The sequence below is a fragment of the Phoenix dactylifera genome, unplaced genomic scaffold, assembly GCF_009389715.1.
Source record: "Phoenix dactylifera cultivar Barhee BC4 unplaced genomic scaffold, palm_55x_up_171113_PBpolish2nd_filt_p 000356F, whole genome shotgun sequence".
Classification (NCBI taxonomy): domain Eukaryota; kingdom Viridiplantae; phylum Streptophyta; class Magnoliopsida; order Arecales; family Arecaceae; genus Phoenix; species Phoenix dactylifera.
This window is the reverse complement of record NW_024067814.1, coordinates 42,193-68,119: the sequence shown is the minus strand read 5'-3', so window position 1 is coordinate 68,119 and position 25,927 is coordinate 42,193. Positions and strand designations below refer to the sequence as shown.

Sequence of the window (25,927 nt, the reverse complement as noted above, 5' to 3'; positions counted from 1 at the left end):
ACCCACATTTCAGGGTGCAAGTCCAAAACCCGAGGCCCTGAGCAGATGCCTTTTTTGTTTTTTTTTGGAAAGCATGGAGCAAAACAGCAACTCCCGACCCATGAACTAATTTTCGATGCGTCGTTAATATGAAATAGCAGTTTTTAAAATAACTTATATTCATCTTATTACAACAAAATAAGTTTCCAAGCAACCATGAGGTTTTATTAAGCGTCGTAGTTCTCTGCACCGCATGCATAACGCATGATATATTTTTTCGTTTCCTCTATATAGCTCTCCAACTTTCTCTCCGGCAAGTCCCGTCACAACTATCTTCTTCTCCTGCCTCCGTTTCGGGCTTTAGCAATGCTGCCCTTCCAGAGCATCGGCGAGGCCGAGGCGGCGCTGGGGAGGAACTTGACGGCAGCGGAGGTGATGTGGTTCCGGTACTCCGCCGGCATGCACGACTTCTGGCTCTATGCCCACAACATTGCTTTCCTTATCCTGGTCTACTCCCTGGCGCCGCTCCCCGTCGCCCTCGTCGAGCTCTTCCGCCCCAAATCCATCGACAAGTACAAGCTCCAGCCCAAGGTCCGCCACCCCGCCTCCACCGTCCTCCAGTGCTACAAGGACGTCGTTCGTACTTTCATCCTCGCCGTCGGCCCCCTCCAGCTCTTCTCCTACCCAACCATCAAGGTATGTAATTAGTCACTTCGCCTGCCAGTGACCACACCCTCCCACGTACCTCTTTCCATGAAGGTTGGAAGCATCTTTCTGTCTTTATTTATGTACTTTTATACATGTATTTATTTACTTAAAAACAGGGGGTGGGGATAAGGACGGGGCTACCGCTGCCGACGGGGTGGGAGGTGGCGGCGCAGCTGGCGGTGTACTTCCTAGTGGAGGACTACTTCAACTACTGGATCCACCGGTGGCTGCACGGCAAGTGGGGGTATGAGAACATCCACCGGGTGCACCACGAGTTCACGGCGCCGATCGGGTTCGCCGCGCCCTACGCCCACTGGGCCGAGGTCCTCATCCTTGGATTCCCGGCCTTTCTCGGCCCCGCCATCGTTCCCGGCCACATCGTCACCTTCTGGCTCTGGATGGCCCTCCGCCACGTCGAGGCCATAGAGACGCACTGCGGGTAACTAAAACCTCTCTCTATCTCTTCTCTCTCAACATCCTTCCATTCTTCCTTTATTTCGATGATCTAAATCATCGGATGCGATCTATAATCTTTAAACTATTTATATACTAAAAGTTATATAATTTTTATTTTTGATCTGCTTGATGCATGAGTTGTGCGCCACCAAATCATATAGTTTGTGGAGCATAAATCTCAAAATAGTAGATCATATTCAACAACTTAGATCATCAATATGAGATGTCCATTGTTCAATCTAGATTTGACAGAATTTGAGGAGAGATCCACTCAAATGTAGATCAATTTGGCTCTATATATATTATAGTCGGGTAGTAGGTTAGAATTTTATTTTATTTTATTTTTTTTTATGGTACAAAGGTTCTAGTCAATTTGATTGAGGTTCGCTAAAAAAGAGTAGCGAGCTTGTCAAGGTGTGGTTTGGATCCACTGCACGGTGGGAACAAGAGTTTCCATTGAAGCAAGTTATCATTTATGCCCGAGGTTGAGATTAGTGATAGTTTACGCGAATGGGTTCATCTCTCGAACACAAATCCTAAAGTTCGGAATTCCTCGTCATCTAGAGTATTAAGATATAATGTTTTGATTTCTTTTATAGGAAAATACTAGAAATCATCCATCGGTCCGGTAATGAGGGACTTCTATTGTTGACTGTCTTTTAAAATTTAGAATTTAGAATGAAACTTCATTTTGATTTCTTCCGGATATATTTAGTTACACTCTATTTACTTGAGTTGTTTCCACATGCTATGCTCTGAAAAAAAAAAACAATCATCCTGTCACCTTTGATATAATTAAACTGTAGCAATTTAGAAAATACTACCTTTTCATCTTATTTTTATAGAATTTTTTAGATAAAGGAAGGAAGATCAACCCATAATTAGTCCTTCAGTATTCAGCAAAAATACTCTACAGTAAATATTCAGGTACAATTAGATCTAAAAATAAAATATATAGGTAAAAATTTGGTCATAAAAATAACATATACAGCCAAATTTATAATTCAATATAATTTTAGAGTATTGGCGATCAAAAATATCTGTATTTGCGTGAGTGCATATATACATGCATATATATATATATATATATATATATATATATATATATATATATATATATATATATATGTATGTATGTATATGTATATGTATATATAGTTCTTTGCCACTATTAATCGGTGTTTTTTAATTTGTACCACGATAATTGTATTGATGTTTAGTATTGTAAAATATAAAATTGTATATTTAACTTGTCCCTCCTCTCCTGTGCATCTTATTTTATATGTAAAATATAGTATATAAGACGTTTTATATATATGTAGTTCCTTGTCCGTTAAAAAATGCATGAATTTTGTCAAGCAATCTATAAAGGATGGTGAATAAAATATGGTTTTGAATATTCAGCTATTCTCGAGAATAACATATGAATGGTTCATGTATAGACCAATTATGGACCGACTCGCATGTTAATTATCAAAATATAAATACTTAGATGATGCAATATCCAAGATTACAATTTAAAATGTCTATCAGTTATTAGTTATTAGCAGCAAGATTCTATTTATTTAAAATTGTGTGCCCATTTGGTTACTTATTTTAAGATTAAAGGCTTTTGAGATCTGTGCGGGACCACTGATCATCAATAATAAGTGCACTGTGACTTAATTGACCTGCACCAGACAGTGCTCAATTTATTTTTTCTGGGAAAAAAACGTGGGCCCAGAATGAGGTTGAGGACTTACCACGGCAAAAAGTTGGAATTTGACCGCTCCACATGAGGTCAAAATGTCAACCATCCAAGGGTAGGACTATACAAAACTGAGAGCTGTGCGAAAAAAATCCAATCAATTAAAGATACAAAGTTGCACGGCTTCAAATGCCCAAAGTTTCAATGCTTTCCCACGTAGGGTTGTCACGTATCCAAATATCGATCGATATGGGATGCGGAATCTTTTTAAAGATGAGATGCTGAGCGTACATCAATATTGTGTAAATGCATCCTTATATATATATATATATATATATATATATATATATATATATATATATATATATACATACATACATACATAATTTATTAAATTAGTTATTTTTGATTCTATATGATTCATAATTTTTTTTGGTTAAATATTATATTAGGCTTGATAATATCTAAATATGTGCCCAAGGTTGATTTTTAGCTATATATATATATATATACATAATTTATTAAATTAGTTATTTTTGATTCTATATGATTCATAATTTTTTTTGGTTAAATATTATATTAGGCTTGATAATACCTAAATATGTGCCCAAGGTTGATTTTTAGCTATGGTTCTTAGATTAGAAATGTCAATATATGATTTTTAATTATGATTTTCTAATTAGAAATGTCAATACAGGACATGAGGTGTCTAAATGTCGAGCACTAAGTCAATGTTGCCTACTATCATCATGCCAAATTTCTCTCGAATCAAAAAGTTGTGATTTCTTGAAATGTTGGTTCACTTTTGAGTCTTGGATACAATAAATCTTGCTCTCAAATCCTATCCAAACCTGTTGCCCAAAGTGACAATCCAAGAGGGGGGGGTGAATTGGTTTCTTCTAAATTTTTGGTACTTTTAAAACTTTCTAAATTAAGTGCGATGGATGCTCTCTTAGGTTATTTAAGTGAGTTAATCTAATGCAAGAAGAGAAGATAAAGCAAGAGAAAATGAAAGCACAAACACAATGCAAACACACCAATATATAGTGGTTCGGTGCTCTCCTTAGCACCTACGTCCACTCCCCAAGCGTACCCTTGGGAATTCACTATAATCTTGCGGATTACAGTTGGATTGTTTTCCGGGCTCACAATCCAAAAACCTTGTTGGTTTTACGGGATCACCAACGAACCTATACAACTTTGGTTTTCCGGGTTCACCAAAAACCTTGTTGGTTTTGCGGGCTCACCAACGAACCTTTACACTTGGTTTTCCGGGCTCACCAAGAACCTTGTTGGTTTTGCGGGCTCACCAACGAACCTATACAACTTTGGTTTTCCGGGTTCACCAAAAACCTTTGTTGGTTTTGCGGGCTTACCAACGAACCTTTGTTGGTTTTGCGGGCTTACCAACGAACCTTTACAAAGTGTTTATACAAATGAAAAGAAAAGATTTAAACTCCTAGATGAGCATATAAAGCAATATGAACAACAAGAAGAGTTAGAAAGAAATTATCGCTTTGAAGTCGCTTTGCTCTTCTTCGTCAAGGAAGCTTCACTCTTCAATGGGGGAAGGAGCTCTTAATGCCTCTTTGAATCTGCTCAATCCCTTTCTTTGATTCTTGAATGAAGCTCTTGATGAAGCTTGTCTTGCTAGGGTTCTCTCTTGAATGCACTTGATGTATTTTCCCCAAAAGCTTGCTTCCTCTAATGAATACTCCTTCTTAAATACTTCTCCAACCTCCAAATAGTCCTTTCTGACCGTTGGATTGAAGAAACTAGCCGTTTATAGCTGTTGGGAGTCCAAAAAGCATTTCTGCACAACTAGCCGTTATGTTCAGCCCGTGTTTGGGTCGGCTCAACCTGTCCTTGGGTCGACCCAACCTTCACTTGGGTCGACTCAAACATTCCTTGGGTCGACCCTCTCAGAAAACACAGAAACTTGAAATTCAGCCTTCCTTCCCTTGGGTCGACCCAACCTTTCTTTGGGTTGACTCAACCTTGGGTCAGCTCAAACTTTTCTTGGGTCGACCCAACTTTCAGAAAATTCAGAATCTTGAATTTCAGCCTTTCTTCATTTGGGTCGACTCAACCTTTCTTTGGGTCGACTCAAGGCTTACTTGGGTCGACTCAACTTCTTCTTGGGTCGACCCTCTCAGTAAATCCAGAGAACCATTTTCTGAGTTGTTTGAGGATCTTGATGTTTGGGTCGACTCATGTTTTCCTTGGGTCGACCCAACTCACTGTTCATCTGTGCCATTTTTGCAGAAGTGTGCCAAATGATTTCTTGATGTGCCGGGGGTCGACCCAATCAACCTATGGGTCGACTCAATCCACACTTTGCTGCATTCTCAAGGTTAGTTTCATCCAAATGAACAAGACCACATATATATTTCCAATTAAGCAAATGTACTGAGAGCAATGAACTTATAAATGAAGTATCAATTTTAACTTATAGCATACTCTAGAGAATTGCTTGTTAATCATCAAAATAACACTATCATCCTCAATCTCCCCCTTTTTGATGATTACAAAATAAAGAGTATAAGCCTATTGATACTTGTCTTTAAAATCAGTTTATAAAAGGGATTGAATTTCAGAATTTCAGCTTTTCATATATATAAGTGAAATCTCCCCCTATATCATTCAAAATTTGCCAATTTGATTTTTTTGAATGGCTCCCCCTTTCATTTATAATTCATTAGCAATGAAACTTCAAAAATTTGAGATAAAATAAGAGTTTCAGCTTATGTATCGAGGTGAGAAAGGAGCGTGCCAAATTCTGAATTTATATGTGCCAAATTCTGAATTATGATAGAAATTTTTGATTTGATGATTTTCATTGTTACAAATTGCTCCCCCTTAGATATGTAAGCTTTCTTATATGATTTTCAATTTGTTTGCCCATTTATTTCTCTTTTCTTTTCATAACTTCTTTACTCACTCTTTCTCACAAAAGTAATACTCTTTCTTTTCTTAGAGTGAATACTCTATCTTTTCGTCTCCCCCTTTATATACTCTTTCCTTCTCTTCTCCTTTATATACTCTTTCCATTGTTACAAATTGCTCCCCCTTAGATATGTAAGCTTTCTTATATGATTTTCAATTTGTTTGCCCATTTATTTCTCTTTTCTTTTCATAACTTCTTTACTCACTCTTTCTCACAAAAGTAATACTCTTTCTTTTCTTAGAGTGAATACTCTATCTTTTCGTCTCCCCCTTTATATACTCTTTCCTTCTCTTCTCCTTTATATACTCTTTCCTCTTCTCTTCTCCTTTATATACTCTTTCCTTCTCTTCTCCCCCTTTTTGTTATCATCAAAAACATATATATGGGAAAAGATGCAATAAAGAACAAACTTCAGACTTCATTGATCAAAATAGGAACATTTTTATATATTAATGCTCAAAATGATGAAAAGTACAATGTTCCACAATCAAGATTTAAAGATATAAGGGAAAGACAAGATTCATAAGGGAAAAAGCAAGATACATACGAGAACTAGATTTCTAGCCTAGGCTCTAAATATAGATGCTAAGATCAGCCTAGGGAGACTCTAATTGAGAGTGGGAAATAGGGTTTTCGGAAGAGGACAAAGGGTAAACAGTGCCCTAGATAGCTCACGGGTCCCCCTTTTAACAGTGGGGTCCCGACGTTGGGTCGACTCAAGAAATTTCTTGGGTCGACTCAACGTTGGGTCGACCCTATTCTGGGTTGGGTTGACCCAAGTGCAGAATTTTTCTTTTTCGTTTTGCTTCTAAAATGTTTTCCTTGCTTCCAATCCTTATAAACTCTTTATGGGACAATGATACATGAGTAAGGAATCTATAGATAACAAGTTTTGACTCATGTTTCATGGATTTTTAGAAATTGGAGGAATGTATCATGAGACTACTTGCTCCCTTTTATATTTCTTCAATAAAAAGGATCACATATGCCTAATTTCCTCCTTAGCGTGCAGAATCTATCTTCACTCAAGGATTTTGTGAATATATCGGCTAATTGTTTTTCAGTGCATATATGCTCAATACATATGTTTCCATTTTGCACATGATCCCTTATCTTATTTCTATATGTTTGTCTTTAGGAATGAGATATTTAGGATGTAAGCCAGAAGTGATTTCTAAATGTAGATTCCAAAGATAGTTTTCTAATCAAGTGTAGGTGGAATCTTCCTTAGGTTAATTCAAGAAGTACCATGAATGATATTCAAGGAAGGACATGAGTGGAAATCTACTCTCTCTTCACTAAGTATGAAAGCTTGTTCGTTTAAGACCTTTTGCCCAATTTATTAAGTATTTTATCAACAGGAGAGTAATTTTAATTAATTTTCAGAGTGAAAGATCAAAACTTATATACTTGAAAGTCATATCATCATGTTGAATCATTAACTTTTAATGACTTCAAGGTTCTTTTATGATAAAAAGAGCATTGGGGCACAAGTACCAAAATGTGAATTCATGTAGTTTTTGATACATCTTAGAGTTCTTTTACAAACTTTCCTTTATCCCTTTAGAAAATAAGCACAATTTGATACATAAAAATATGAATTGGCACACAATTTAAGTTCTAAAGATCAAGTCAATTAGGATTCATTAGTGAATATCAAAAGAGATTTTCTAAATCACAGTTTTTATAGATGATCATTGAGGTACGTGTATTTATAGAATTCAATTTCTTAATCACAGTTTTTCAGCAATGTATACATGAAGCTCAATGAATTTTTAAATATCAAAACATAATCATATATTTAAAAATGTTTGCTTGTAATCAAGATCATTGAAAGACACATCATTTAGACCAATATTAGTACATTTTAATGATAAGAAAAGATATGTTTCGGATGCGTATCAGAGCAATCAACCAAGGCATCAAAATTAATTCTGTTTTTCTTACATTAACATTTTATTTAGTAAAATATATCATGTGTTAAGTCATGCATTAAAATACTAAGAACAAGAATGTCAAGGATCAAAATCAGTTCTTTCCAAATAAACTCCCCCTATTTAAATATAATTTCGCACTGATATATTCCTTAAAGTATGTTTTCAAGTGATTAACCATTTTGACTTGATTCTTCTTATATACTTTCATTTACTTTGTCTTTCATTTTTACTTTCTTATGCTCTATACTCTATTTGCTCCCTATCCGGTGGAGTTGGGAAGGGGCACGAGGTACTACCACTAGCCTCCCTCTTGTGCCGTCCCTAATATGCCCTACACCGAATAGTTGGGTCAAATAGTGCCGGGTACTACCACTAGCCTCCCCATTGGCACCATCCCTATGATGAGCAATATAGAAGGGTTAAAATGTTTACTTCGAATTCTTCCTGTTTTAGTGTAATTAATTATGGATTTTATCCCTTCCAAATGTCCCGAATATATTATGCTTGTTTTACTTTTCCTTAAGATTGGAGTATTTGCCTTTGCTTAGATTCTACACCTCTTGAATAATATTTATTTTCTTTTCTTTATCTCTCTCTCTTTTTGTTATTCTCAAGTAATTTACATGAAAGAGCAGAATGAGGAATTAATCTTGTGTATCATACAAACAACATTTTCATTATGTTCATGGATTCATAATTTCACACAAGTTATTTTAGATCAAAATTTTAAGCATAAACTTGTGTATTTCATGGTTATGACATATGCAAAGATATATTCTAGTTTGGGCAAACCATGAAACAATCTCTAAAAGTATAAGTCAATCAATTATAGACATGATATCAAAAATTAATAATTAAAGGCCTCAATCATGCCATAATAAGATTTAAGTTATTGACTTTGCTCAATTAATTTATGAAAGAAGTATCTAGAATTACCATTTCATTCTGCATTCTTCAGTCAAATACCTACTAGATTTCTTATGTATGAACTTTTGGCTGAGGAAGGTCCTCTCTCTTGTTTGCATGTGAATGTTTATTGTACCTTATATGGAGATATCCTTCAAGTTGAGATCTCTCATTTTTCTTGCTCAAGGATCCTGCATTATTAACAAACTCCTTTTCTTTCTTGAAGGAGAGTCATTAGTTTCTTCAAGATACAAAACATTCATCCAACATATTCTTTGTTTTAAACTAGATGACTCAATATAAGATATGACAATAGTTGCTTGTTGAGTCACTTTACTCAAGAGATTGCCTAAATATAAGCAAGCACATATCACTTGAACTAAAGAGATAGTTTCATTAACCAAGATAGTTCAATGACAAGCATGTGAGCAATGGAAAGATTTATCAAGGTCAAGTCAATTTTTATTTTCAGAATCAATTTAGCTTAGATTCTATTTCCTTAAGATAATTATCAATAAGACATATTAGCTAAGTTTTAATCAATTTTATCTTAATCAGTTGTTTCTATCAAAAATTCAGATTATGATTTATTTGTTATCAATAAAATAAGATTCATTAAAGTTAGATTGAAGTCTTGCCCAAGTGCACATAATGAGCATACATTCTGGTCTATTAGCTGTAAGATGAAATAATTATTCTATCAAGCTTCAATACAGCTTTAAACAATAGATCTACTTTGCTCATCCTTTTCAAATTCTACAAGATGGGGTCATAGATGTACCTTCTTCATGCCAATCTTCTATAAGAATTTTCTTGTGGACTACCGTTGGTCAATGAAGATCCCCTTTCTTGTTTGTCTTAATTTGGAGATTGAGAGAAGATGTTAATTCATTCATCACACATATTTCAAACTCACCTTACATGAGCTAAGTAAAATCTTCATTATAATTCTTCATTAGTAGAACCCAAAAATGATGTCATCAATGCATACTTTGAGCAAATAAGATATTACAAATTCTTCTTTTTGATGCATAGATTTATCACTATTACTTTCTATCAAAAAGGTTACTTAAGCTTTTATATATCATGCTTTTGATGCTTGTACCAAATCACATATTGCTTTATCATATATGTAATGTGTATTTTTAAGTATGGTGGTTATTTTACATAGATCTCCTTTTTAATGAAATAACCACATAGGGGTGAGTTCTACACATTCATTTGATAGCATATAAAGCTCATAAAGCAAGCAAATGATAATGGTGATCTTTACTTCTAATCATACAAGAATCTCATCAAGATCTATTTTATCTTTTCTTGATTTAGTCTTTTAGTAGTCATCAATTTTTCTTCATTAAGTGCATTTCTGAAAAACTCAATTTGGTTCTAATTATTAACATGTTTTCAGATTGTTATATGTAAAAGATTAACCATATACATATATATAATTTGTTTTTAGTATTTTGATAATAAATCATTAGTCTCATAAAGAATAAAGTGAATTGATACTTCTACAACTAGAAGTTTTCATGAATGTTCTATATGCATTGCTTGATGAATGATATCCAAGGATAGAAATATCTTTATCAGATTTGGCATTATTTTCATGGGAACATATCAAGCATAACATGTACGACTGAAAAATATGAGAGATATGCAATAGTTCTTTTTCTATTTTTCAGAAGATCAAAAGAAGTTTTCATCAAAAAATAGATTTAAGAGAGATCATATGTATGACACGCAGTGATGATAGTCTTTTAAAAAATTATTTAAGTAGATGACTATCATACATAATTATCTTTTGCATTTCTTCAAGAATTCTATTAACTCTATTTTACTTATGGTGTCCTTGGTGCTGAAATCGTTGGATTTAATATTATTTTCTGTATAACCTTTATCAGGATTTTGGTTTTCAACACTGTACCATGATACTCTTTATCTTCACAGTTTGGAAACCTTTATCATTTGAAACACTTTTACAAGATTTAGTAAATACAGAAAAATACTTCAGTTTTATTTCCCAAGAATAAATCCAACGTAAGCTTTTGAAAACTTAGAGATGAAAACAACATCTTTAGATTTAGAAAAGATTTTTGTTTGTTTCCTTAGTTAGCATGCATAGCAAAACTTTGACCTTTAAGTAGATAATCTAAGTGGGCCTATGGCAAGATCTTTTGGGAGTAAGTACATACTAGCATGAGTTGATTCTATGTGCCAAGGATGGTTTCTTTAATCTTGGTATTCATAGTGCAAATATTCAAAAGCATACCAAGTACACATTATCATTTTCATGATCAATAAAAAATAATGCCAGGGATAAAAATTCTTAATCAAGCATATAGAGAATTCATCGAGTTATTTTTTTAATAAATTAATTAACTATTTTGCAACTTATCCAATAGTAAGTGGAGCATACTATAAAAATGAAGTGATTTGAATATATTTTCTTTTCATAAAAAAAAAAATATCACTTATATCACAAAAATGATTAATACTTGCAAGTTATGTTTTAATCAACTAATGAAGTAATTTCAACACGAGAAGATGTAAGAATTACTTATTTCATTCTTTCTTTCATTTGAATCATTCTTCTTAGTTACATTCAATTCTTTAACACATGTCTAGAGCACCCATTGTTTAGATAACGTCTTTCATTAGAACCTTGGATAGCTAGACATGCTTGCAGAAAAATAATCATATTTTCAACTTAGGAACCCAAGCTCTTTTGGGTCCTTGTAGGTTAGCTATAATTGTTCCTTTTGGAACCCATATTTTCTTAATAGCTATTTTGTCCATGAATTTACAGATTTTAGTATTACAAGGGATGTATTTCTGTATCCTCTTGTTGAATTTAACAAACTTAGATCGAACATGAGTAGTAGGAAAACTTCCAGTTTTCTGTTTCTCCCATTTTGGTTTATCAAATTTGTAATGTATAGATTTAGGAACAACAGAAGAGATTTTAATTAGCTTTTGTTTATAAGAATCTGTTTTAGAATAATTAAAAACTGTTTTAACAAACATATTTTTAAAAGATTTTTGAGTGTACCAAGGTTGATATCCTAATCCAGCTTTGTCATATACAGCTCTTGAATTTTCTATCATTAAATTCAGTTTTTCAGAGCTGAGAGTGAATCTTTCAACAGTAGGTTTCAAATTATCAACTTCTTTAGTTAGCCTTTCATTGTCTTCTGAAAGTAATTTATTATTTTTCTGAGTTATATTATAGCTTTCAGCAAGAGATAGATTTTTCTGATTTAGCTTTTTATTCTTTAAACTAAGCTTCTTATATTCTAAGTATAAATCAGAAAAAGCATCATGAAGTTCATCAAATGTAAAATCAGATTGAGCTTCAGTATGTACTTGATTTTTGAATGAGAAATCACTTTGTGTTCGAGTACATACCTCATCTTCATGTGCTCCAAAGCATAGATTTTCAGTTTCAGTTTGATGCTCTTCTTCTTCGGAACTAGTTTCAAATTCACTAGAAACTTTAGTGCATTCATATTTAACTTCAAGCATATTCCATATTTCCTTAGCAGTTATGCAAAAAGATATGCTATTAAGTTCACTATCATCCAATGCACAATATAGAATATTCATGGCTTTTGCATTTTGTTGAGCCCTTTCTTTATCATGATTAGTGTTTGTGTGTAGCCCATTGACTATGATACTCCATAAATCGTAGTCATGTGCTTGAATGAAAATGCGCATGCGTGCTTTCCAATATGTGTAGTTTATACCATCAAATAGTGGAGGTCTATCAATTAATTGTCCCTCACTCATAAAATATCCCACTTGGGTTGTCATGATCTTTAACTCTTGATTGTGAGATCAATGAGTACTATTAGAGCACCTTGCTCTGATACCACTTGTTGCCCAAGGTGACAATCCAAGAGGGGGGGGGGGGTGAATTGGTTTCTTCTAAATTTTTGGTACTTTTAAAACTTTCTAAATTAAGTGCGATGGATGCTCTCTTAGGTTATTTAAGTGAGTTAATCTAATGCAAGAAGAGAAGATAAAGCAAGAGAAAATGAAAGCACAAACACAATGCAAACACACCAATATATAGTGGTTCGGTGCTCTCCTTAGCACCTACGTCCACTCCCCAAGCGTACCCTTGGGAATTCACTATAATCTTGCGGATTACAGTTGGATTGTTTTCCGTGCTCACAATCCAAAAATCTTGTTGGTTTTACGGGATCACCAACGAACCTATACAACTTTGGTTTTCCGAGTTCACCAAAAACCTTGTTGGTTTTGCGGGCTCACCAACGAACCTTTACACTTGGTTTTTCGGGCTCACCAAGAACCTTGTTGGTTTTGCGGGCTCACCAACGAACCTATACAACTTTGGTTTTCCGGGTTCACCAAAAACCTTTGTTGGTTTTGCGGGCTTACCAACGAACCTTTGTTGGTTTTGCGGGCTTACCAACGAACCTTTACAAAGTGTTTATACAAATGAAAAGAAAAGATTTAAACTCCTAGATGAGCATATAAAGCAATATGAACAACAAGAAGAGTTAGAAAGAAATTATCGCTTTGAAGTCGCTTTGCTCTTCTTGGTCAAGGAAGCTTCACTCTTCAATGGGGGAAGGAGCTCTTAATGCCTCTTTGAATCTGCTCAATCCCTTTCTTTGATTCTTGAATGAAGCTCTTGGATGAAGCTTGTCTTGCTAGGGTTCTCTCTTGAATGCACTTGATGTATTTTCCCCAAAAGCTTGCTTCCTCTAATGAATACTCCTTCTTAAATACTTCTCCAACCTCCAAATAGTCCTTTCTGACCGTTGGATTGAAGAAACTAGCCGTTTATAGCCGTTGGGAGTCCAAAAAGCATTTCTGCACAACTAGCCGTTATGTTCAGCCCGTGTTTGGGTCGGCTCAACCTGTCCTTGGGTCGACCCAACCTTCACTTGGGTCGACTCAAACATTCCTTGGGTCGACCCTCTCAGAAAACACAGAAACTTGAAATTCAGCCTTCCTTCCCTTGGGTCGACCCAACCTTTCTTTGGGTTGACTCAACCTTGGGTCAGCTCAAACTTTTCTTGGGTCGACCCAACTTTCAGAAAATTCAGAATCTTGAATTTCAGCCTTTCTTCATTTGGGTCGACTCAACCTTTCTTTGGGTCGACTCAAGGCTTACTTGGGTCGACTCAACTTCTTCTTGGGTCGACCCTCTCAGTAAATCCAGAGAACCATTTTCTGAGTTGTTTGAGGATCTTGATGTTTGGGTCGACTCATGTTTTCCTTGGGTCGACCCAACTCACTGTTCATCTGTGCCATTTTTGCAGAAGTGTGCCAAATGATTTCTTGATGTGCCGGGGGTCGACCCAATCAACCTATGGGTCGACTCAATCCACACTTTGCTGCATTCTCAAGGTTAGTTTCATCCAAATGAACAAGACCATATATATATTTCCAATTAAGCAAATGTACTGAGAGCAATGAACTTATAAATGAAGTATCAATTTTAACTTATAGCATACTCTAGAGAATTGCTTGTTAATCATCAAAATAACACTATCATCCTCAAAACCTATCCAAAGTAGCTAAATCGATATACAAGATGTGAGGTGATTCTTGTAGATCAAGGCTCCTTTATTTAGAAAATTTAGCTATTGAAAAATTAAAGTTGGAGATGAGAAATGCCTACTTTGCCATTCTATGGCTAAAGCTCTTAGCTTCCTAATTTATTAATGAATTCATCCTTTTTCTAACTCTTTCAACATCAATTGAACAAAATTCTTGTAGGTATTGACTAGCCTTTTTGCATCCCTAGTAATAATAAGATCAATGTTTCCTTGTGTTTTGGCAATATTGATTAGGAATTCTTTCCGTTCTTCATAGTATTTCCTTTGTCGCCTATAGGAAACTACATCTTAATCCCGCAAGTATGGATTTCGAAGGATAATCTGACTATGTATTTCTTAGAAAATATAAACTTTCAGATACACTGCTCGATGAACTTCAGCTTAACATTCTTCTTGATCCAGTTGAGAAAATAGGGACATGGACGAGGGGTAGTCTATAGCTCCAGCTTCTAAATCTAACTTTCGACGATGAGGTATTTATTATCTTCCAAGGTTGGCTATAGTTCAATGATGTTCTACTTCACTTAGATCTTTAGGTTCTTTTTGTGCCTTATCTTTGCTCCAATTATTGTCTTAGGATTTTTTTCCATCACACTCAGTTTATAATTTGCTTGCTCGAGTCCAAGCAGCTCCTCAACTTCAGTTGACATCTTCCTTCACTTGAAATCTTCCTTAATTATTGTTTTTCCCCTTTAGGCGCATCTCTACATGAAACTCCAAATCTTTTATTTTTTATGACTATTGATCTCACAATGATCATAATATTTTTTTGGCTAATATTGCTAATTTTTTACACTCCTTTCTATTATAATTTTCAATACTTCTATCCTAGTTCTTTGACTTATCATGCTTGCTTCCATGCCTCGGTATGTTCTTCTACTTGATCCCATGGCCTTCATGCTAACTTCGTTGATGTCCTCAATTTTGAAAAACTTCAGCTCCCATCGGATGTTCTCATGAAAGCCTTTAATATACATTATAAAAATTGCATGTTCGTTAATGGAGATTCTTAGAAAGATATCTTGCTTATAGAACTCAGTAATTCAGTCATGGATAGATTAATCATGTTTCTGTCAAAAGTAGTATTACTTAAACTCGCATTGATCTTTTTATGGCCGATTGGATAGAATTGCTTCTTGATCCTCTTAAATTTTCTCCATAGTATATTAGAAATATAATTCTTTCTCATGTAAAATTTTCACTAGGTAAGGCGGGCAGCAAAACTTTAAGCGAGCAAAAACTACCCTCTAGATACTGATATAACCATCTATGATGAAACGTGTCTCTAGTTGATCCAACTAGTTGTCCACTTTCACCATGTTGACAACTCCATCATGTTCAAGTATTAAACGAGTAATCATTGTTTTGAAATGGTCAAGACAACTTTGTGATATAGCTGCTCATATTTGAGTTGAAGACATCAGTCGAAATATAAGCTTAGTGAGTTACGCAATCTTCTCCTTCAGTTGGATGAGGCATCATTTTACGTTGTCATCTACTAAGGTAAAAGCAACAAGATTCTTGTCTTTATCTTTTGAGGTCTTGTGCACACCAAAAGTCATCCTCTGATCTACTTGTGCTACTTGCAAGTCTAGACCTTAAAAAGGGCTCTATAGAGGTAGGATCTTAGGCTCTAATACTGATTTGATATGACCCGAGAGAAGAGAGTAATCCTTTAAATCCACTTATCCTGTATCTCTCAAATAATAATAATAAAATTAGAGGATTTTGAAAACAGTGCCCTTAGCCCTTTAGTTTCATTACGGACTCCAGAACTATTACATGGATTCTATATATATCCAAGTGAGGTTTGAGTCCTCGTTTACAAGCAAAATTCTTCTTTTATTGACAAAAGAAATTAGGTAGAAATCAGGGTAAAACCTATTTTATTTTCTTCCAAACAACATATTAAATTTGCAGTACAATACCTCTATTTATACTAGTGAGGCACGCTTTTCTGAAATCCGGATCTAATTCATCTCCTTGTTAGTTTGTGGTTGGACTTGCCTTTTTCTTAAAAAGAAAAAAGAAAAAAACAAAAAGCATAACTTCTTAACTCACTGAATGAAAATGTAGCTTGGTATTTGAATTTAATTTGAGTTTATTAAATAATTCTTCCTCTCAAACAATATAGCTTGGAGTATTGAGCAAAAAAAGTTTCTTTCTTTATTGGCTGAGCCTCAACAAATGTGGTTTGGGTGTAGACTGTTGTATGGTTGAAATCCAGCATATGAAATGAAATATGTGTGTGTGTGTGTTCCTTAGCAAATATTCATCCACCATCTGCACAAGGGAGGGAGGGAGCTTCCTCTGTGTTTTTTTTTTATTAAAAAAAAACAAAGCTTTCTTTGAATAGCAGGCTAGGTAAATGTCAATCACAGATAAGACATACAATAGTATCTGTCTATTGAAATCTAACAAAAATGTTAAAATAATATAGAATCTAGGACAAAAATGTCACATAGCTAATGTATGACCTTCTCTTTCTCATTTCAAGTATTGGCTTTAAGTGAGATATCGACTGTGTAATTCTTTTTTTTATATATACAGATTTCTATGTTGTTTAAGCATTTGTCTTCCAAGAAAGGTCTAGTCAGGTAGAGGATCATCTTATGAATGAGAAATTTTCCTGCTTAATTGACAAGATTTTGGGATGTTCATAGGAGTTTCGTCTTCCATACTAATGCTCAACATCTATGCTTTGACTTACATAAGAAAAAAAAAAATAAAAATATAAAAAAATAACAAAAATCCAAAAAAGGTTTCAACTAAGGCAATACCCTTGTGTCTCTCCTGTCCAAGTGTAGGGATCCTTGTTCCCTTCCTCTTATGGGTAGGTCAAATGAGCGATCCCTCACCTTTATTAGGAGCAACACAGGTCTAAAAGGACCCAAGATAAATCCAATGGTAACACGTACCGAATTATTAAATATGGGTACAGTGTTATAAAATTAGTTAACCTTGATTCATCTTGGGGCCTCGCAAATGTAATTTAAACTTGGATTTGAATATAGCTGAATCAACCTCAACTGACTCATCAACATCCCCATCGATAAATGTATTTACCAGGCTATATATTGTAATTATATCATTTCATGCATGGTATTTTATGTGAAAAAAAGGATCTCCATCAAAGAAAATTATTAGTAGTGAATTGCATTTAGTTTTATTTGGGCTCTCAAGGGTGGTGGAGATCTAAGGAAAACTATTCTTACATTGATTTCAAAATTTGTTGTTTCTTAAAAAAAGAATATATAGTTAACAAAAATGAAATTTTAAAGGACCAAATGCATGAAGATCATTATTTCATCGATAATGCATTCACAATGAGAAATTAGCAAAGAATGAGTTAAGCTGGCCAAGCTACTAATAATAGCTGTAAAGGAGCATTGAACTCCGAAAGAATTGATACTCTTTTAGTTTTGGGTTGCTCCAAAATGAATTTTGTTGGCATGAACTTTTGTTAGTTTGGCATGTCTTTCTTAGCATGTTTAGTAATGGCTACAGTATGTTAGTATTGGGCACATGCTATGCACATGAATTTTGAAGCAAGCTAGATATTTTTATTTGAAAAAAAATGAACAAAATCTTTTATTCATAAAAAAATAATTATAGAAACTAAGTTTCCAACCTTAATCAAGAAAAGCCAACCTAACACCACCTCAACTAGAAATTGAATACATAGGTCCACGTGAAAATAGAATGTCACAAAGGGCAACAACATAGAGGACAATAAGGATGATAACATAGTTGATGGGAAAAATATGGGACACCTCAATCTTAGGCCAGATCGACCATTCTATCCTTGGACATGAATCGAGATGAACGACTTTAGCTCCAACCGAGGAGTCGCTAGTCGAGAAGAACCATCAGCATGCGTTAGCCAAGGCTGATAGCCCTAACAACTGACAGCTTTGGCTGTCTGCAGTCGTGGCAACCCCACATCTTGCGTCAAACTTGTTCTGCGCTCTGCCTACGCAGACTGACTCCCACACTGCGGCTATACAACTGGTCGCTACCTGGTATCATTGCACGTCATGTTGGCCTAGGTAACGACAAGACTAGCTCTCCTATATAAAGGGGGCAACCCCGGGGGTCTTGAGGTACGTTTATAATAGGCACTCATTATCACTCATAGAGACCACCTTCCACTGAGATCTCTCCCTTCTACATTATTGCTTTGTTATTCTGACTTAGGCATCGGAGGTCCTCCGCCAAAAACTTTCTCACAACAGGACTTCTTGCAGAACACCCAGTCGAGGAGACCAATGTCCGATGCCTCAACTAGCTTGCTCAGCTCATCTATTTGCCTCATGGAGCCCCTGCCCCAGCGAAAAGCCGACCTCGATAGAAGAATCGAGAAATGGGCTGGCAAATTCATGCTCTCAAAGGACAGGCTCTGAGGGCTAGCAATGACCTCAACTTCTCCTCGGAGCCCCCCTTTTTGGAAGATCATGGAGGAACCAATCTTTTCTCAGTTCAAGATGCCACAAGTAGAGCCATACGACGGCACCTTGGACCCCTTGGATTACCTTGAGAGCTTCAAGGTTCTCATGATGCTGCATGGAGCCACCAACACCATTCTTTTTAAGGTTCTCAGGGCTTCGGCCCGAATCCATCTACTCCTTCAGGTAGCTCGCCCATCTCTTCGCGGCACACTTTGGTTCTAGCCAAACACGATGTCGCGGCTCGGACTCACTACTCAACATCAACTAGTGAGAGAGGAAATCTCTCAAGAAATATGTCACCCACTTCAATGCAGCGACGTTGAAGGTCCGTAACCTGGACCAATCGATAGCAATGTCTGCAATGAAGAGTGGCCTGCGGCCATCAAGCTTCCTCTTCTATCTAGAAAAGTGCTTCTCCAATGACTTTGCCGAAATGTTGGCGCATGCCGACAAATATGCTCACATCAAGGAAACCATGGCCTCTTGCCTCCCGCCATAAGTCCGTTGGCGGGAGCCTGCCCCAGAAAAGCAAGAGAGGATGCAAGGAGTGAAGAGAGCCAAGGAGTATCTCACTCAGCATGAGAGTGGCCTGCGACAACCTAAGAGTCCTCCTCAAAAGTTTGAGAGGTATACTCCTCTCACCGCCCTAAGGGCCCACATCCTCATAGAGATTGAGGGTCGAGCTACCTGCATACCCTGCATCTGATGAAGGGCCCAGTGACCAAAAGGGATGAGAAGAATTACTATCGTTTCCATTGAGATAGCGGCCTTGACATCGAAGAGTGTGCTTAGCTCAAGGACAAATTGAAGCACTCATCTAGTTTGGGCAGCTAGACCGGTATGTGCACGCCCAATGGACCAAGGAGCGCCCGCTCCGGCCTTTGATCCACCACCTCTAGAGCAAATCGACAACTATCCGATGACCGGCATGATCAACACCATTGCTAGTAGTGCCTCGGACAATCGAGCCCCTCAATAGGAAGACCACGGAGCGGCCACAAGTCATGCGCATGGAACGGTCATAAAGTTCGGGGGGCAGAAGGGTCAGTGCGACGCTTACCAGCCCTAGTGAAGTAATCACGAAGTGCGCCCTTCGGTATGAATTCTCCACCTCAAGTAACAAAATCGAGCACGAGGGGCTCTATACCGGATCTTGGAACCCGGCAACTGAAGGCTTTCGGTGTACGAGATAGAGACCTCGATGGCTATGAGGACCCGTGCGGGCGTGTGTTTAGTCCCACATCAGTTTTTTGCCGAGGAGATCTTGAGTACTTATATAGGACTAAGGATTCCAAAAAATACCTTCTGACTAGCCATTTTAGATGAGGACCTAGATTGTTACAAATGGTATTACAGCAAACTGGGCCCATAGCCTATATGGACAAGGGGATACTGCAACAAGGGTTCACAAAGGTTAGTCATGGGCCGATCGTAGTGCTTGTGATTAAATTTGAATAGTTTTGAATTCTTATCCTAACAAGGACATCAGGGCATGAACGGAGGAGTATAGACCTATGCGGCGTATGTTTAGTCCAACATCGATTATTCATCAAGGAGATCTTGAGTATTTATATAGGACTAAGAAATCCAAAAAAACACCTTCTCGCTAGCCATTTTGTGTGAGGTCTTGGGTTGTTACAATTGTACCCTGATATCGCGGGCTTGGAGCCACGACAACCTTCATGCCTGTTGTCAATAAGGTTCATCGTAGTCCTAACTCATTGTCAATAAAAATTTTCTTTTTTTTTTTGTCTTTTAGACCAGACGATCATGACAAGCATATTCTACTTGAGACACTCTCGAAAAATCTGAACTCTAATAAAGGAGACGCCCCACAGATGTCTGGGGACTTCCTAAACTAAGCTAGCTTGGGATTCCTCCAAGATCCCAATCCGAAGATGAGAACACTGAGCCCACTCAGATTTTCTCTAGTTAGCCAACTCGAGAGATGCCTCCAAGATCGTACTCCAGAGATGAGAAGACCGAGCCCACTCGAATTTTCTCTGGGTAGTTAACCCTAGAGATGCCTTTGGGAGCATGCTTTGGATACAAAAAGACTGAGTCCACTCAAATTTTCTCTATGTACCCAATCCTAGAGATACTATCAAAAGCATACTCTGAAGACGAGAAGATTAAGACCACTCAAATTTTCTCGTGGTAGCCAAAGCTAAAGATGCCTCCAGGAGCAAACTTCAAATATGAGAAGACTGAGCCCACTCAGATTTTTTCTAGATAGCCAACCCCATAGATGCCTCTGGGAGAATATTCCAGAGATGATAAGATCGAGCCTACTCAAAATTTTTCTAGGTAGCCAACTCCAAAGATGCCTTCAAAAGTATACTCTGAAGATAAGAAGACTAAGCTCACTTGGATTTTCTCTCAGTAGCCAACCCTAGAGATGCCTCTAAACATATGCTCCGGAGACGAAAAGACCGAGCCCACTTGAATTTTCGCTAAGAGCCAACGTCGGGGATGCCTAAAGGAGCATACTTCCGAGATGAAAATCGGCCGCCATGTCGAAGGCTTGGCATGCCAATCGACCTCTTTCAGTCAAGAATGGCTCAAGCAGGAGAACCGACCACAGCATTGAAGGCTTGGCATTCCAACCAACCTCTTCAGATTGAGAATGGCCCAAGCAGAAGAAACGGCCACCATGCCGATGGCTTGGTGTGCCAACCAACATCTTCAGATCAAGAATGGCCTGAGCAGGAGAACTGGCAACCGCACCGAAGGCTTGGCATGGCACCTGACCTCTTCAGATCGAGAATGGCCTGAGTAGAAAAACCGGCCGCTAGGCTAAAGGCTTGGCATATCGTCCGACCTCTTCAGGTCGAGAATGGCCTGAGCATGAGAACCGTAATCAAGCAAAACTCCTTGGGAGCTGGATTTTGGAAAAATTAGTCGAAGAGCCCAAGACAAGCTAAAGCTCTATGAGCAGGAGGGTTCGTAAGACAACCTAAACTTGAATAAAGAAATAAATGATAGCAAATAAAAATCGAAGTCAAGTACTTCAAAACGTTCTTTATTCATATTATCTTTTGGTACATGCATTAATCTCAACAGAAATTGCGCAAAAAGAGCTATAGTGAAAGGCGAGGCCTAGTGCAAACTCATACAAAGAGCAAACAACAACACGACACAAACCAAGACCGAAGTCAGGTACTAGAGAAACTCTTTCTTTTTAATAAAGTTGTAAATTTTTACACTGACCTCGATAGAGGCCAAACAAAAAGAAGAGTATATTAAACTTGGTTCACCCAAATGAAAAGAAAACAACAAAAGCGATGAGGTAAAGGTCTTCATTCCTCGCCTTCACCGCCCACACCGCTACTGAGGTACTCAGCTTCCTTCAGTTGAAAAGTTGTAGCTCTTCGAGGAGAGCCCCACTTGGCGTAGCTGTTGTCTGGGGGATTGGGTCCTCAGACGCGATCTGTAATGTCAAAGCCAAGATCTTGGAAAAGGAGGGCATCCCCCGGGATCAGCTTCATTGCCCCTAACCCTCGAATCCTCCACTATTGCCGCCACCGCCATTGACTTTAACATCTCCGCGGACTTTGGGGTCATCGCTTTCGTCGCTGTCGTCACCGACCTCGCCGTCGTGTCAAGGATGGAGAAGTCCTTCTTTGGGAAAAGCCATTAAGCTTGAGCTCAGCATGCCTCGAAGCTCTTCCCAAACGCGTCAGCCGCATTCTCTAAGGCCTCCTCTCAGAACTCTTTCAAAGTACAGTACTCTTCAATCACTTCCGCAACCCTCGCCTCGGCATGAAGGTCCCACTCGCTGGCCTCCGCAACTTGCCAATCCAACTACCCGAGCGGATCGAGCCATGTGTCACCCAGGATGCGACGAAGGCAACGCGCTAGATCACCGCATTAAAGGTATCTCAGAGTCACCCTGCAATAATGATGTCTCGAGATGGCCTGGATTCAGTGACGCTTCAAAAAAACTGATTGGTGCACTTAATGCCCCTAACGAAGGTCTTGCCGTCAATCGAGGTTTTTACTCGATTTCCATCACCCAAACCAGAATATAGTTCAGCCATAGAAGTGGGGGCAAATGATGGAAGAAATATGGGATACCTCAATCTCAAACCAAACTGACCCCCTGACCTCGAACATAAACTAAGGTAAATGACTTTAGCTCCAACCGAGGAGAACCATCAGCACGGGTCTAACACAGCTAATAACCCTAACAACCGACAGCCCTAGTAGTCTGCAGTTGTGGCAACCCCACATCCCGCATTAGAACTGTGTCGCACTCTGCCTATGCAACTGACCCCCACGCCATGGATATATCATCGGCCACTACCTGGCATCATTGTACAGCATGTCGGCCCAGGTAATGACAGTACTGACTCTCCTATATAAAGGAGAAACCTAGGAGACTTGAGGTACACGCATAGTAAGCACTCACTATCACTCAGAGAGGCCATCCTCTGCTGAGATCTCTTCCTTCCACATTGTTGCCTTATTATTTTGACTTAGGTATAGGAGGTTCTTCGCCGAAAACTCTCAAGCAAGTGGACTTCTTGCAAGTCACTCAGTGGAGGAAATGAGTGCCCGACACCTCAACCAGCCTACTAAGCTCGCCTCCAGCCGACTGCAAGGTCATCCGAGGTGCATTTGCACCTCGATCTGGATTCGACGACAACAATAGCAATCATAATAATACAACAAAAAGAAAAAAAAATGTTGTAGGATTTTGATTTCCTCTCTCATATTGGTCACTAACTGGTGCTAAAAGATGGAAAATCAGAACCTGAATTGGAGGCAAGAGGGAAAGATAAAGGAGCATCAGTTAATGAATTTAATATTTAATAATATAAAAGTAATTTTGGGTAAAACTTAACTGATGCAAGTTGGAGAATAGGTTAAATAATAAAAATTACTTGTAGTTGGACAAAATCCTCTTTACCACACGGAGGCCCGAAAGTTAAAATCAAATATAATTAATGCCTCCACTCGTGGCAAATGGGTGAAGTGTAACTTTTTATTTAATTTTAAACTAAATGCATGCTTTACCTTCTTGACTAACATGTTCATGTTGAACACAGCTACGACTTCCCCCAAACTCCTACAAAATATATCCCTTTCTATGGAGGAGCTGAGTACCATGATTACCATCATTATGTTGGAGGGCAAAGCCATAGTAACTTCGCATCAGTTTTTACCTACTGTGACTATATCTATGGAACAGACAAGGTTAATTTGTTACTATTCTACGAGTTTGTTGGTGCTTTTTAGTTTGCATATCTCTAAGTATATTAATGTTTCTCCTTATCCATATCAGGGATACAGATATCAGAAAGAACACCTTGCAAAGGTAATTCCCTGTCCTTTTTCCTTTGGCCAACTATCGATCTAGAGTGAGCAGATACCATAAAATTTTTATATCTTAGATACCTTGGTATAATTACAAGTATAAAAGTTGAGGAGGTATCTAAAAGAGAATTTTTTAATAGTATTTGATTGATTGGTTCCTTCCATATTTATCTTCAAGAAAAAAATTTCATATTTTGTTGGTATAGTAAAAGATAAGTCAATTGATAGAGTTGAACAACATGGTAACTTTCACTGAACGTAAAATGTTTGCTTCTAATCATAATAAATTAAGCCTCATGATTTTGATACCAAGAAATTACATTCAACCAATGATGCTAAATTAATATTATTATATATCATAGATTGGATGTTTAAAATTGTAACTGTTATTACAGGTGCACTGTTATAGGTTAAACGCAAATTAGTAGTCTAGTTGTATCTAATTGAAATGAATTTTTATTACCCTATTGCTCAACATCTTAATACCATTTGTTTTTTTTTTGGTAAAATTAATGCCATTTGTTTACTTGATGCTAATTCTCCATATTTTATCATCGTTGTTTGAGTTAGCACCAGCGGCTTTTCCATACGGAGACTTCAAAAGTCTTTACTTTTCTTTTTTTTTCTGATAGTTATGATTGAGAATGCACCTTTAAAGTCAGAACCTGAAACCTCTTCCTAGTACATAATAAAAATACATGTTTCATACTTTTTAACTTGTAATCTTGAAACAGCGATAAGTGCTGTGAAATCACAAATTGCCCTTTTATCATTGCTCTTGTTTTCTATTTGTGTTTTGAAAAACCCAACGAGAAAAATGAACCACACCGAACAACTCATGTGATGAGACCATTTTATTTTTACTAATTATTTCAAAAAACTTTTTAGCTTTAGAAAGAGAAGTTACATTACTTCCAAAAAAAAAAAAAAAAAAAGGTGAAATAAGAGCAGAAGAAAGCAGAATTTTTGTGCAAATGCTATTTTCAGCATCAACCTCCGTGTGACATCTTGTTATCAGTAGGGAAACAAAAATCCAAAAACAATAGCGCCAAATAAGCCCTAAATTAGTAATTTAACTTCTTTTTAGCATTTTCTCAAAAGTTGCATCCTTATTTTCATTTTACTTTTAACCTAATTTTGTTTCATCTTGAACAGTTGAGGGAGATATGGAAAACAAATGACCTAAATGAAGAAGTGAATGCTCCATTGGTCAAGTATGAATAAGCATTGCCTATGGAAGTTACATGCATCGCAACAATCCTTTTCCATGTGTGCTTATGGATGAAGACGTCGTTCGCATTACCAGGATACCAAGCCATCTTTCTCCATTCATGGAGAAAGTTGAGCACGTGCTTATATAACGTTATTTAATGGAAGCTCCACCGCACTTCTAGATTATGTAGAATAAGCTCTCATAATGAGATTATGTGAGTGGTGCACAATGTTCGGTCTTTTCCTCTATCCTGGTGGTAAGAGCTACTTAACCATTTTAAGCAATTCATGGTTATATATATGAATCAGGAGTGGCTGAATGCATTTAGGGGCCTAAGACGAATTCACTAAGAGAGTTTATTTTTTCTTTTCGTTTTGTCTTTGAGGCCTTTTCTGTAGTGGGCAGGCCTAAGGCGAACTCACTAAGGAGGATCTTTTTTCTTTTTATTTTGCCTTTGAGGTTTCTTCTGCGGTGGGTCTTCTTTGGACTGGGGCCTTAGGCGACCGCCTCAGTTGCCTAAGAATTGGGCCGGCCCTAATATGAATTGAATAAACAAATCATGGCTATATATTTTGAATCAAGAGTTTGTTAGAAATATCCTACTCTTAAAAGACTTCGCTAGCAAGGTAGTCAGTCTACCAATTATTCACCAGTGCAAATGATCTATATTATGAAACTATCATGATAGTTTTTCAAAGATAAGTTAGTAAAAGCTATAATGTACTAGATTAAGGCT

At 37.1% G+C, this 25,927-nt stretch overlaps 1 protein-coding gene across 1 annotated transcript; it reads left to right on the top strand.

Annotated features, from left to right (window-relative positions):
* Positions 1-25,561, top strand: LOC103720910 (very-long-chain aldehyde decarbonylase GL1-10-like). The gene is made up of 5 exons (XM_039118473.1): positions 1-675; positions 804-1,126; positions 23,711-23,858; positions 23,947-23,979; positions 25,134-25,561. Exons 1-5 carry the CDS (start codon positions 346-348, stop codon positions 25,200-25,202), a joined length of 903 nt encoding a protein of 300 aa, XP_038974401.1. The 5' UTR covers positions 1-345; the 3' UTR covers positions 25,203-25,561.
* Positions 25,562-25,927: the final 366 nt, after the last annotated feature.

Coding starts and splice junctions, on each gene's coding strand:
- LOC103720910 (XM_039118473.1), top strand. CDS start 346: ATGCTGCCCTTCCAGAGCATCGGCGAGGCCGAGGCGGCGCTGGGGAGG. Junction 23,859..23,946: donor ATATCTATGGAACAGACAAG/GTTAATTTGTTA, acceptor TATCCATATCAG/GGATACAGATATCAGAAAGA. Junction 23,980..25,133: donor AGAAAGAACACCTTGCAAAG/GTAATTCCCTGT, acceptor CATCTTGAACAG/TTGAGGGAGATATGGAAAAC.